The following is a 12,710-nucleotide window of genomic DNA, read 5'->3' on the forward strand; positions in this document are numbered from 1 at the left end:
TAGAGAAACACTCATATATAGTGAATATAAAGTAAGTAATTATTTTTATTGCGGTAAAAATAAAGTCAGTAATTATAAGAAGCCCGAGTTACATTTTCGACAAATGAAGCCCACATAAGGAAATCACAAGAGCGAAGCCCAAAATAGTTGAACCCACATTCCTCTTTCGCGTAACGTTGCGACGTTTCCTTAGGCCATGTTTGTTTCCACTAAAACCCTCAATGAGTTAATTTTGAATTCGTAAAATCCCGCTCCAACTTCTATAAATATTTGAACTTATTTTTTTTTTTTTATTAGAGAGAGAGCCGTTAGAGAAAAAGAATAAGAAGAAAAAGAAAAGCACAGAACGTTAAGAGAAGAAGAAGAAAAAATGGCGACAAACATTGGAATTATGGACGCTGCATACTTCGTTGGTAGATCTGAGATACTCGCTTGGATCAATTCAACTCTTCAACTCAATCTCTCCAAAGTCGAAGAGGTTCAATTTTCTCCGATCTAACTTCTTCGATCTTCATCGATTCTGATATAGGTTTTGATAGATCTGTTTTGTTATTGTTCGATTTTTTAGGCATGTTCAGGTGCTGTTCACTGCCAGCTTCTTGATGCCGCTCATCCTGGAATCGTGCCGATGCATAAGGTTAATTTCGATGCTAAGAATGAGTATGAAATGATTCAGAACTATAAGGTGCTTCAAGATGTATTCAATAAACTGAAAATCACAAAGGTAAACTTTCTCTCTCTCTCTCTCTCGCACTTCAATTACGTTCTGATATTCGTTTTATTTATTTAATTCGTGATTTCTCTGTTTTTGCTTTTTGTTAGCACATTGAGGTGAACAAGCTAGTGAAAGGAAGACCACTGGATAATCTAGAGTTCATGCAATGGATGAAAAGATACTGTGATTCCGTTAATTCCGGACAGCACAAGTAATTTTATCGTTACTCTAAATTATTTTGCTACCTTTGTTGAGAAATTTCTGATACTAACATTAATTACTTGGAATTGTTGTTATCTTCTAAATTGATGTTTAGCTTTTAAAATTGGAATTTTGTAATTCTAATACGATGATATGCACTTAGAATTCGAATTGGAATCCAAATTCAGAAGTCTCTTGTTTTAGTATCGGTAATTGTTGATAATTAGATTACATTGGATTGGGTTTGATGATTTAAGCTTGATTAGTTCAAAATTGAGGATGCTGAATGTGTTCATGATGAATGAAAATCTTCAGAACATTTTGAAATCTTGCTTCGGTATTGTTAATTGGTGATTGTTAAAAATTATATTGGATTGTAATTGATTATTTAAGCTTGGTTAGTTTGAAATTAGGGATGCTGAATGTTTTGTAAATGACTTGACTATAACGTGGTTCTCGTTTCAGTTATAATCCTTTGGAGAGGAGAGAGGTATGCAAAGGAGGAAGGGAAGTGAGTAAAAAATCTGCACACTCTCAACCCTCAAACAAGGGTGGTTCTACTGCACAGAGGCCTCCATCTTCCCATGCTCGAAGGAATGATGTTTCGTCTACTGGAAACCCTGCAAATCAAGCTGCAAAAGTAACAAGGCCTTCACCTGCTGCTGCTGCTGCACCTGCATATGATGAACAGGTATTATGTTTTTCCATCTTATAATGAAGAAATGTTGTCGAGTGAATTGTTAATGGTTGAAGGTTTGTCATAGATTTAACAATGATGTCAATGCAGATAACAGGATTGAAGTTATCTATTGATAGCCTTGAGAAGGAAAGAGATTTCTACTTTGCAAAACTTAGAGACATTGAAATACTCTGTCAGACTCCTGGGATAGAGCATTCACCGGTATTTTTTATTTATTTATTTTCAAATCAAAATCTTGACTTTTTGAGTAACGAAACCGGTAATTGTTGATGGGTAATTGATATCATGTGATTTTTGGTTCAGGTTTTTGCAGCAATACAGAAGATATTGTATGCTACAGATGACAATGGAAATGAGTTGGCTGAAGCACAGGCTATGATTTCTGGTTGTTTGCAGGAGCCAGAGCCATTGAGCCCTATTGCTGAGGTTTCTGAGGAGAAGAGCAGCTCTGAAACTCACAAGAGAAAGATTATTACCAATCCTGAGTTTGATGCTGCTGGCAGCGCTAATTTGTCTCCTAGACAAAGGCTTTCTGATGTTTCGGACGTTCACCATAGCGGGTCACCTCTCATGACTTGTTAAAGAAGGAAAATTAGAGGAGTACTGTTTTGGTTACTGTAATTTCTGATTATGTGTTGAGTGACAATAATTGTGACAATTATATGTGGGTTCTAGTCTTTTATGTCATGAATATGGTATATGGTATATGTTGATCCAGAAATATAGCTATGATTATGCTTGGACTTAGCACTATTTTATTTTTCATTATTTGTGTTGATCACTCAATTTGCATATAATCATGAATTGTTTGATCAAGACTGAAGGGTTTTATCAATGGCCGTGCCATAGCCCATAGATATAATAATGCTTACCAATTTCAACGCGACCAAACAAATGTATCTAGAATTTCATTCAGAAATGTTTTTTAACTATTGGTTTACCCCAATAATCGGATAGGGTGACATGTGGGATGTGTATCTATGAATGCCCACTTTCTCAGCCTTCACAATCGGCATTTCTTTGATCTGGTAATAATGACTTCCATGTATCCATAAAAACCTTCAACTTTTATGCAATAAAGGGAGAGAGGAGAAGCTTTAACAAAGTAAGTCTAAATTCGATTAAAAATCACCACCAACGAGGGAAGCCTTTACAGATTAATTATTGGGTTAACATGAATGAACAAGCTAAGGTATTAAATTAATATTTATGAAATTGCTTCGTTTATTTTTAATATTAAATTAACCTGTACATTCGTTTATTTTTATTTTTTGTGTTTTCATGGTTAATGGATCTGTATGAAATTTTCTGTCAGAACGATGCCATGAATGTAAGAAGTTCCATCGAAAGAAAGGTGGAAACTGTGGATTATCGATCTTCTGCAGGGCAAGGGAAAGAAGAGAGGAATGTACAGGTTGTTCATCAGCCTCATTCCAAAACCAGTGGTGGTGTTCTTACTGGTGCTGCTGATGCCGTTGCCTCCACTCTACAATCTGCCAAAGATGCGATTTCAAAAAAATAATGTAAATTAGGATCCTCAATTTGTTCTGCAAAGGACAGACATGAATATAGTGCCAATGATGTATTAATTTTGTATCAATTGATTATTGATTGATTGTAAATAAATAAATAAATAAAAGTGTTTGAACTCAAATCCTTAACAAAGATAAGACATTATTCGAAAAAATCCTAGTTCAATTTTTCTCTACAACTTTGTGAGTTAGATTTTACTTATTTCATATCTAAACTTTAAATAAACACTTCCCTAAAAAATTAGAGAATTAATACAAAAATAAATAAATAAATCAAATCAAGTCGAAAGATGACGGCAAAAATAAATAAATCAAATCAACATCAATGGTTTGTTATTGTTGTTTTATATCTAATGCTTAGGTTTGACGCTATCTTAACTTTTAACTTTTAGTATTATCCGAATCAAACATAACTACGTAAGGAAATTCATATTATTTTTTGTGTCGCTTTCATCTTAAAATAATCGAGTCATTTGATCATTTTACATATATTAAGAAAATTTTATAAATGAATACTTTTACTAAATAATTCTTAGGTATTAATGCATTATCAATGTTATAAATACATAATAGATGATATTGCATTAAAAATGATACAAAAAATATTAATTAAATAATACAATTGAAAAAAATTACTTTGAAAATTGAAAAGTTCATTCATTTTTTAACAATTTTTTTACAAATGAATATTGTGAGAGGGAAGAAGTAATATTTTTCTTTTTCAATGTTACTACAATTTAATGCCTATCATTTAAAACAAAAATAGCCTCAACCGTAAGCTAAACAAAGACACACCACACCGCTCTTTATTATCAGAATCTTATTCTAGCTTTCTCTTATGGAGTATTGATGCTTGATGCAATTTTTTTAGTCGTATGTTCATATAATAATACACAAGCAACTTATTGAATTATATCCCCCCCTTCTTTCATAAGAGATTGGACTCAGAAGAATTCAAGTTTTATACTTTTAGGTTGCTTGAACCACAAGCAAAAATGGGTTTGACAGTGTCAAGGCTAATGAGACTATTTTATGCAAAGAAAGAAATGAGAATTTTGATGGTGGGTCTAGATGCAGCTGGAAAAACAACAATACTCTACAAATTGAAGCTTGGAGAAATTGTCACTACCATACCAACCATAGGTTACAAATAGTCATATTGGAAAATATGTATTTTTTTTTTGCTGTTTATTATAAAATAAAAAATTATTGATAATTGACATTATTTATTATATATGATGAATTAGGCTTCAATGTAGAGACTGTTGAGTACAAAAATGTTAGCTTCACTGTTTGGGATGTTGGAGGACAAGACAAGGTATTTTTTTATTTCAATGATATTGTTAGCAATTAATTTTGTTAATATTGTTAGTACGTTGTTGATGGTGGAGATCGAATCTGTAATTTTCTTATCACTTTATTTCTTAACTCTCCGGTATTAGTCATAAAGTCAATTTTATATTCCTAGACAAGGTATTGTTTGTGATTTTCTAGCTTCATCTCAATTCATCAGAGATGAAGATTTGAGTCTTCATGTTAAGTGTTTGAGCTCTTTTTGAAATCCATTAACATATTTATTGGTCAAAGCACTATATTTTTTATAAGTAATAAAAAGTAGATAGGTTTTATTAGTTATTTTCGTTGCTTAATTTGTTTTCTGATAGTTTGTTACAAGTATGAGCTTCTATGTTCAATTTGGTAAACTATAAATACAGGTTATTCAATAATAATGAAGTAATTCAGTTTGCACATTGGTTATTCATACTCTCACAATATTGAACTAAAAATGATCAAGCCTACATGTATATCTAAGAGAAGCAATATCAACTAACCTTCCAAGTTCTTATTAACTATTACACGTGAGAAACACATGTTACCCTTATTATATGCTAAATTCAATGCAGATTCGACCATTATGGAGACACTATTTTCAGAATACACAAGGTCTTATCTTTGTGGTAGATAGTAATGATAGAGAAAGAATTTTAGAAGCCAGAGATGAGCTCCATAGAATGCTGAGTGAGGTTAGTAGCTTTTATTAGTCTTGTAATTTATCTGCAATATGGTATCTCCAATCTGTATACAATTATTTGCAGTTCAAATTTAAGTATTACAAGTTTTTCCTTTCAACATAAAATTAAAATATTGTTCAAATCATGTTAATAAACATTTACATTGCAGGATGAACTTCGCTACGCCTCATTACTTGTATTTGCCAATAAGCAAGACCTTCCAAATGCTTTGAGTGTTGCAGAAATTACAGATAAACTTGGTCTACATTCTCTTCGTCAGTGTCGTTGGTAAGTCACATTTTTCTTACACCAAATCGTCATTTGAAGCTTCAAGTGATTTAAATTAAAAGCATAAATAATATATAACTAACTTGTTATAGTTTTTGATTGGTTCAGGTACATACAATCAACTTGTGCCACGTCAGGCCAAGGACTCTATGAAGGACTTGATTGGTTATCCAGTAATATATCTATCAAGACAAGATGAATCAAGATCTGAGTTATTTTCTGATCTTTATCATATGAATATTGAGACTTGGCTGCACATTCTATAATATATATGACATCTTGTTTGCTTATATATAGGCATAAACTTGAGTGCTACCTTTTATTAATTTGAACTATATGAACCAACTATAATATCAATATCAATCACTATGTGCGCTTTCTAAAAGTTCAGAGCATATAATTATTACACTCTTTTGAGTATTATCATACAACCTATAGCAGCCTTAAGAAATATCAGTTACGTTTGTTTGGACAGAATTTGAATTTTCTACAGTTGGGAAATCAACAATCAAGTCATTATAGTTTGATTAGAAGTATCGCTTGACCTATGTAGTAACCATAGTCGAGTGAATTAGAACATAACTATCTTACCATCTATATCTGCTATTAACAAGATTCTGATTTGAAATTTTACTTATGAGGTACAACATACACCTTTGCTAAGAGACAGGAAGCACAATTAACTAACTATATTGAATAATTGAATATTGTAGACTTTGACAAGATTATAATCTAGTAGCAATTTTCTTCTTCTTTTTAAGTATGATAAGAAATCTAAATGCCCCTGTACCAAATAAAGTAAATCTAGACGCTCTTTAATTTCGCCAAACTAGGAACCTTGTTCACTAAACAACTTAACCAATTGAGCAAGACAACCTATATATTCATTGTGCTTCTATCAAGTTTAAAGAAAGCACTGTATGAAACTTCCAATTTGAAACTGAAATATTCACATCAAAGGTGATTTGTGTCCCCCTTAGCTGGGTTAAAAGTTATGTAAGTAAAGCATAAAAGATGAACCAAATGATCCTTTTGGTGTTTCCACAACTCACCACAATTAAATCGACTATTTGTCTGTTTAGAAACCAAGTACATGGACTATGTTATACAGGAACCATGTTACATACACATATGGGCAATTAATTAAACTTTGTAGGTAATCATCATTATACAGTGTAGTATCAGACTAAAAGGATAAGTAAACATCACATCGGATACATGGGCAGTTTTACAACACTGATTTTTAAAAGATACTAAAGTAAATAACATCAACAAAAGATCTTGAACCAGCAATTTAACTTCATAGAAAAGGAACACATTGGTTTAAACTGTTACTGCATAAAATATCAAGGACGGTGAGAAACATCATATGGACTCCAGAATAATCATGCAAGAATGTAACCTTAAAAATATACAAAATTTAAATAATTAAATACAGGAAAGAAGGTCGTTTGACAGCATAAAAGGGCAAATGCAATGAGTGCTTGATCCTTTTACCTGTAGGTATGATCTCCACGGAAAGAGCTATACACGAATTCCTGAATAATAAACTAATTGAATAAGAGTTCAACCGGCCTCTTCTCAATCACTCTCAAAATCTTCATCTCCGAAAGAAAATACTGAAGCATCTGCTGCAATTGCCTTGATTTCACTTGCCCCTACAGATTCCATGTTGCTGGTGTTAGGGCCTGCATGAAGTTTATCTGTAGTTGATTCTTTAGAAGCATTGTTTTCCGTTCGTTCCTCATGCTGGAGTGACAACCGATCCGTTGTATGTGCCAACATCCCTACATTGTCTGTAGTGGCCTCGGATACTTGATGAGGTGCCATAAATTTGTAATCAGTTGCAGCTTCCCTCCTTTGTGTTCCCCTGGTCTCTTCTTCGTCGCTATCTGAGAATACATCATCATCTCCATTTGTAGGTACCTTACTCTCACTTGAATTAGACGTAGGCTTTGCACTGGATAAGACATTGCTTGTGTTGCCATCAGATCCTTTGCTTGCAGGATTGGCTTTTCCAGGTAGGGTGCCATTATAGTCTACCATCACAACTTCGACCTGGAACCCTGGAGTAGGGATCTTTCTCTGCAGGGCACAGTCATAATGTTTAAATCGTGAACAAGTTCATAGATTCAACCGATTAGTAAGAGTAACTGCACACAAAATAGCATTTGAAAAAAAAGTAAAAGTATAGTTTACCTTGTCAAAATCATCAAGATCCGAGCCATCTAAAATTTTTCTGTTCTCTATCATTGTTGTATTCATCCAACTGCCAAGGAGAAACTGACGCATTAAAAACACTGTTAATCTTTGTTAAACAGACTCTGTTCCACACGTTAAACAGCTTGGAAGAGAGAAAATATAGAATGTATCGAAGATTTGGGAATCAAAATTTTCATCATTATACAACATTTAGGCCTCCATATCAAAATTATAAAGAAGGCAAGCAAGTGTGCTCACCGATAAAGAAATTATACAAATAAATCGCTATAATGTAAGGTACAATCATAGTGATTCTGTCAAATCCAAGTTTCTTTTCAGAACTAATTTGAAGAGGAAAAAACTAAAGTATAAAGGGGCCAGAAGAAGTAGCTGTTTCGAACAAACCAGAAGAAATCTCCCTGCCGATCATGAAAATGAATTTTGAAGTCCCCCACCAATTCTGTCAAACCAGGCTCTCCTGGTAATGCAAAGACCACAATTCCTTTCTTGGGTGCATTCATCCAGAAATCTTCTGGCTGCAAATGAGTCTAAAATGTAAGTTCATTAATCAAATAAAAAGTCATGCATTAGCTTGTAGCTTTGGGGAGAAAATCAGAATTTGTAAAATGAAGACATAAAAAATGGCATGAGTGTACCATTAGATCCTTTGTCTTGGGATGCTTTCTCGTTGTGAAAAGAATTCCTGAGAATAAGTAAAAACGTCAACCTTCTCTAGATCAAAATGTTCGTTGTAAGAACAACTTGACAAGTTGCATTTGACACAGTACAGCCCAAACTAGACTACTTACCATTATGATCAGAAATTGTGATGGATGGTCTAACCCAATAAGGGCATTTGTGCAGCCGAAACCCTCTTAGCATGCACCTGTGGAAGTCCCAATTAAGAATGACCTTTGGATTTGGTACATTGTGACATAGTTTCTTCTTACCTTCGTCCAGGCTGGACTTCTCCTTTGAAGTGTGTTAAAGTGTGCTCAAAGTATTTGACATATCTCTGAAAAATAATAGAAATAAATTATTTTAGAAGAATATGCCTAGATAATACCTCCTTAATACGATAAAGTAAAAATAATGACTGACAATCTGACTAGGGAGAACTAGAGCCTTTCCATCTACACATCTTTTCTGGTTAAAGTAATCAATGGCTTCCTCAGCGGTGGGGAAGAACTGAAAAATAGAGTAATTTACTGTCAAAATTGCAAATTCATTGATAAAAAGGGCAGATCAACTAAGATCCTCAAGTCCCTGATGTCAATTCTCAAGACTTACATTAAGAAACAAAAGAAGACTACAAATCATCAGTCCTGTCCTTCCCATACCAGCTTTACAATGAACAACTACCACATTTTGGATATCCCCCTTCAACCATGAATATGCACTTTGACAAAATGATGCTATAAGTTGAATAGGAGGGCAATTATGATCACTAAATGGGAAACTTGCAACCTGAAAACAATCCCAAGAAATCAATTGGGAAGACATAAATATTACAATAATTTTGTAAAAAAGAAATTAGTGGCCGATTCCTCATTTCTTTTTCTGAATCTTCAAAACCAAACAGAAATAAAAGAATATTATTGTATGTATTTTAATATCCAATTTTTATCCACTTCATGTGATGTTTTTTGAAACATATCTGCAACTCAAAAATAAAGTATAAAACAAAGATACTGTCTATACCTACAGAAGTCTGAGTCTTGTAAGCATAATTCTTCACGATTTTTTATCAACACTGGATATTAATTTTCATGATTAAAACTTGGAAATGTTGTGTTTAATTATAATTATATTTTTCCTATTTAATTTATTTACTTATTAATTAATTAATTTATTGGTAAAAGCTAGCACACTCAAGAGTCTACGTAGCTAGTGGAATCTCTGTAGAGCCCTAAGAGCATACGTAATACAAAAATGATGTTTAAAACATTTGTCATAGTATCTATCGTAGATACTAAAAAATAGTATCTAAACCTAATTTTTACTATATTATAGTAAAATTTTATAAAAGAAAACAACAATACCAAAAATTGAAACTTTTGGACAAATTCACAAATCACTAGATAGATTCACAACTCAGCATGCACAAAGAGAGCAACATAACATGTCAAAATCAATGGAAAATTTGATAAATCAAAATATTCAAAGTTACTAGACAGTGGAAGGTGGTTAGTAGAGGCAAATGGGTGACCGTCAAGATCATTACATGTCTATACTGGTAAACCAATTAGTGCGAAAATGAAAATATAAAGAGACAATACCTTGCCCTGGAAAAGTGATCCATCGTATAACCTCTCTGAACAAAGATTGTATACTTTGTACTTTCCCTGCACATTAAGTTTTCAAGAGACTAAATTTGTCAAAAGATAATAGATACGCTGTCAACTCTCAGAAAATGAAGATTTAGGCAGATTTTAATCGTCGTAGCAAACCACTTTGGCACAAGCAGAATGAATAAAAACTGCTAAAACATGAAAGAATTTCAAGATCTTCAAATGCTTAAATTATCTTTTCACATAATGAGGTTTCTTCTAAAGTGTAGAGTAAGTCAAGTGGACAAAAGTAGTCAACTATAATTAACTGTTTGGTCGCTGTATGGGCTATTGTAGATGAATGTTGTTCACAATAATGTTAGCATCGGTCCTATAGTTGTATCATCTATATTTTACTAATCAGTTTCTTTTGATTTGACTTTAGATAACTAGGATGTTTCTTTGTTATTCGAAGGGATGTAATGGCGTGCTAGTTCACATTTTTTAATTTAATGTTTTTTCTATATTCCAATGTTGTAAGTAAAAGAGAAGTACTCTTTGGTTCCATTCTATGTTTCTTTGACCCACTTCTCGAGTACTACCGAACAGGATACCAAATATGAAATAGATACCACGTTACCTTATGATGAGTTTCAAAAAACTTGATTACTTCTTCCATGTGATTGCGATAGAACCCCTGAAACACAGTTCCCCCTTAAAACAAATGGACTGATGACTGAGCCTGGCTTGAACATGAGAGAAAATACTGACTATCTATAAAATATATACCTCAATGTACCCCAAAATTCCAGAGCTCAAATCACCACCAGGAAATCCCATAGATATTATATTTTCAGTGATGTATGTCATATCCAAATCAAATCCACCTTCCTGTTACAAAGAGTTAAAAGTGTTAAAGTAAGAGAAAACAGCAATCGAGATTTAATTCTTCACAAAACTTGGAATTGAAGGAACATGCCAAACAGAAGAAGCATAACAAAACATTTTCTATAAAAAGCTTTTAATGAGACACGTGTTTTTTCACCATTATAATTTTAGAAAAAAGAATTAATAAGTACTCCATTTAGAAAAATAATGAAGCCATAAGAATTGTGATGATAAAAAAGTGATAAATGATACACATGAGATATTTCACAAAACAATTTAAGGTGGAATAGCACAGTATCGCTCAGGGGTCGTGTGGTTATTCATATAACCAATTTTAAACTTGCCGCCCCCACAGATTAAAACGTGATCCTGACAATATATGGAACTTAACAGAAAAGAAATTTCTAGAGGCAAAAGTAATCAGAGTAAACCAAGTAGCCAGTTTACGAAGTTCTCACAACTGCAACTAACCAATGCATCGTATTTGAACATGATAGCATAAATCATTTATACAATTCAACCCATAATGGAATGGCAGTAACATAAACAAAGCAGGTGTAAAACTGTCATTGTCAACTGACCTGGTATCTGCGTTTATTTTGAGAGACAATATGGCGTGCTTTGGTCTGCACCGCCTTTACTGCACTCTTGGAAGAATCCATCAACCCTTTGGTGAATGACTCAATTAAATTAGGTTGCTCAGCTCCCGAATTGGTCGTAGCAGTCTCATTTGAGGGAACACGTAGTCCAATCCCACTAGTCAGACGAGCAAATGCCGACATCCCACTGTTCTCAGTCTGTGAGTTCTGATCTGCTGCACCAATCCCAGGGGACTGGTTCAATTTCAGATTTCTTGCCCAGGAAGATATACCAGCTTCTGGTAACAAGGATGGTGAATCTGAATCTGAAGGATGTGCATTGCCATTTTCAGCAGATACTTTGGTGGAGTAATGTTCAGTCCTCGAAGCTGGAGGAGTTACAGATGCCGGTTCCATCAATAAGCCACTCAAATGCAGTCCTATAAAATGGAAAACCAATCTAAGGCACTTTAGATTGGCTTATTTGAACTTATCTTCTGACATGTTCTTTAGCTGTTTTCAACTTATTTCCATGAGTTCTCCATGATAGCTTATAAAAAAGATTATAACTGATATAAAAACAGTTTGACTTTATTTTATCTTTTGTTATAGAAGTTAAGCATTTATATGATTAGTTAGTGCTTAATTAAATTGTATATCTATACAAGCCAAGTAGCTAACAACAAATTAACTGAATAATAACTAGCCAGATATTACATGAAAAAACGTGATAAATAAACAACACATAACGTTAATGATAAAATTACTAAATGAAAACGGTGATGAAATGATAAAAAAAAAAAGCAGCTAGTTTCTAAATCGAAACAGAACCATTATCTCATGAATTAACTCGATTATGAAATGAATTGAACAAAAAACAGTGCAAAAAATATCAGCGTTGGAAATGTAAACACAGGGATCTGAAAATCGAGGCTAGGATACAGATTGAGGCGATTTGATTTTTTGATCGCAATAATTGTAACTTGTGAACAATGCAGAAACATGTCCGCGTCGTTCGTTCATAGAGGAAATGAAAAATGAAAAAGCAGTTAATCGCTTACCGGCGACGGCGAGTAGTCGGTGACGATGTAACTATTTATTGGATCTGTTTCGCTGAGAATAACGGTTTCGTGAAGAGAAAGGAAACGTGAGATTTGCGAGTTTAAGATTAGGATCAATGCAGCTTGATAGAGTTAGCAGCAATATTTATATGGCATTGAAATTCGAAGGTGGAACAGAGTGCTTGCCATTTTAGAGAATGGATGGAAGATTTTCGTGTAAACACAGATAGATTTACTGTGGTTACTTTATTTCGTAATCCATT

General features: G+C 33.4%; 4 protein-coding genes across 8 annotated transcripts; 3 read left to right on the forward strand and 1 right to left on the reverse strand.

Moving 5' to 3' along the window:
- Nucleotides 1-267: 267 nt before the first annotated feature.
- On the forward strand, nucleotides 268-2,381 carry LOC101507558 (microtubule-associated protein RP/EB family member 1C). The gene is made up of 6 exons (XM_004511829.4): nucleotides 268-478; nucleotides 569-724; nucleotides 823-926; nucleotides 1,382-1,607; nucleotides 1,704-1,817; nucleotides 1,920-2,381. Exons 1-6 carry the CDS (start codon nucleotides 371-373, stop codon nucleotides 2,196-2,198), a joined length of 987 nt encoding a protein of 328 aa, XP_004511886.1. The 5' UTR covers nucleotides 268-370; the 3' UTR covers nucleotides 2,199-2,381.
- A 146-nt stretch (nucleotides 2,382-2,527) lies between these two features.
- LOC101507873 (uncharacterized) lies at nucleotides 2,528-3,281 on the forward strand. The gene is made up of 2 exons (XM_004511830.4): nucleotides 2,528-2,808; nucleotides 2,932-3,281. Exons 1-2 carry the CDS (start codon nucleotides 2,791-2,793, stop codon nucleotides 3,136-3,138), a joined length of 225 nt encoding a protein of 74 aa, XP_004511887.1. The 5' UTR covers nucleotides 2,528-2,790; the 3' UTR covers nucleotides 3,139-3,281.
- A 676-nt stretch (nucleotides 3,282-3,957) lies between these two features.
- Nucleotides 3,958-5,856, forward strand: LOC101508618 (ADP-ribosylation factor 1-like). Its single transcript, XM_004511832.4, has 5 exons — nucleotides 3,958-4,291; nucleotides 4,396-4,466; nucleotides 5,053-5,172; nucleotides 5,330-5,448; nucleotides 5,557-5,856. Exons 1-5 carry the CDS (start codon nucleotides 4,144-4,146, stop codon nucleotides 5,645-5,647), a joined length of 549 nt encoding a protein of 182 aa, XP_004511889.1. The 5' UTR covers nucleotides 3,958-4,143; the 3' UTR covers nucleotides 5,648-5,856.
- Nucleotides 5,857-6,572: 716 nt separating this feature from the next.
- On the reverse strand, nucleotides 6,573-12,710 carry LOC101508186 (phosphatidylinositol 3,4,5-trisphosphate 3-phosphatase and protein-tyrosine-phosphatase PTEN2A-like). Of its 5 annotated transcripts, none has more exons than XR_190265.4 (14): nucleotides 12,448-12,710; nucleotides 11,390-11,826; nucleotides 10,710-10,811; nucleotides 10,561-10,617; nucleotides 9,930-9,995; nucleotides 8,941-9,117; nucleotides 8,752-8,838; nucleotides 8,601-8,665; nucleotides 8,460-8,536; nucleotides 8,307-8,353; nucleotides 8,056-8,186; nucleotides 7,648-7,717; nucleotides 6,946-7,533; nucleotides 6,573-6,782 (listed from the first exon to the last, which is right to left on the reverse strand). XR_190265.4 is itself a non-coding variant. In XM_004511831.4 (13 exons), exons 2-13 carry the CDS (start codon nucleotides 11,801-11,803, stop codon nucleotides 7,030-7,032), a joined length of 1,797 nt encoding a protein of 598 aa, XP_004511888.1. In that variant the 5' UTR covers nucleotides 11,804-11,826; nucleotides 12,448-12,710; the 3' UTR covers nucleotides 6,819-7,029. The 5 variants fall into 5 exon arrangements, 3 of the variants coding, with proteins under 3 accessions (XP_004511888.1, XP_012574553.1, XP_012574552.1); XR_003474579.2 differs by having other exon boundaries at nucleotides 6,573-6,850; XM_004511831.4 differs by lacking the exon at nucleotides 6,573-6,782 and having other exon boundaries at nucleotides 6,819-7,533.

Source organism: Cicer arietinum, chromosome 8, assembly GCF_000331145.2.
Source record: "Cicer arietinum cultivar CDC Frontier isolate Library 1 chromosome 8, Cicar.CDCFrontier_v2.0, whole genome shotgun sequence".
NCBI lineage: Eukaryota > Viridiplantae > Streptophyta > Magnoliopsida > Fabales > Fabaceae > Cicer > Cicer arietinum.

Bases quoted from the DNA above. Each gene is read 5' to 3' on its own strand.
- LOC101507558 (XM_004511829.4), top strand. From the start codon at position 371: ATGGCGACAAACATTGGAATTATGGACGCTGCATACTTCGTTGGTAGA. The intron at 927-1,381 runs GTAATTTTATCG...TTCTCGTTTCAG, and splicing joins GTTAATTCCGGACAGCACAA to TTATAATCCTTTGGAGAGGA. The intron at 1,608-1,703 runs GTATTATGTTTT...ATGTCAATGCAG, and splicing joins CACCTGCATATGATGAACAG to ATAACAGGATTGAAGTTATC.
- LOC101508618 (XM_004511832.4), top strand. From the start codon at position 4,144: ATGGGTTTGACAGTGTCAAGGCTAATGAGACTATTTTATGCAAAGAAA. The intron at 4,292-4,395 runs GTTACAAATAGT...ATGATGAATTAG, and splicing joins CACTACCATACCAACCATAG to GCTTCAATGTAGAGACTGTT. The intron at 5,173-5,329 runs GTTAGTAGCTTT...TTTACATTGCAG, and splicing joins TCCATAGAATGCTGAGTGAG to GATGAACTTCGCTACGCCTC.
- LOC101508186 (XM_004511831.4), bottom strand. From the start codon at position 11,803: ATGGAACCGGCATCTGTAACTCCTCCAGCTTCGAGGACTGAACATTAC. The intron at 10,618-10,709 runs GTATATATTTTA...ACTGTGTTTCAG, and splicing joins GAATTTTGGGGTACATTGAG to GGGTTCTATCGCAATCACAT. The intron at 8,839-8,940 runs GTAAGTCTTGAG...TCTATTTTTCAG, and splicing joins GTCTTCTTTTGTTTCTTAAT to TTCTTCCCCACCGCTGAGGA.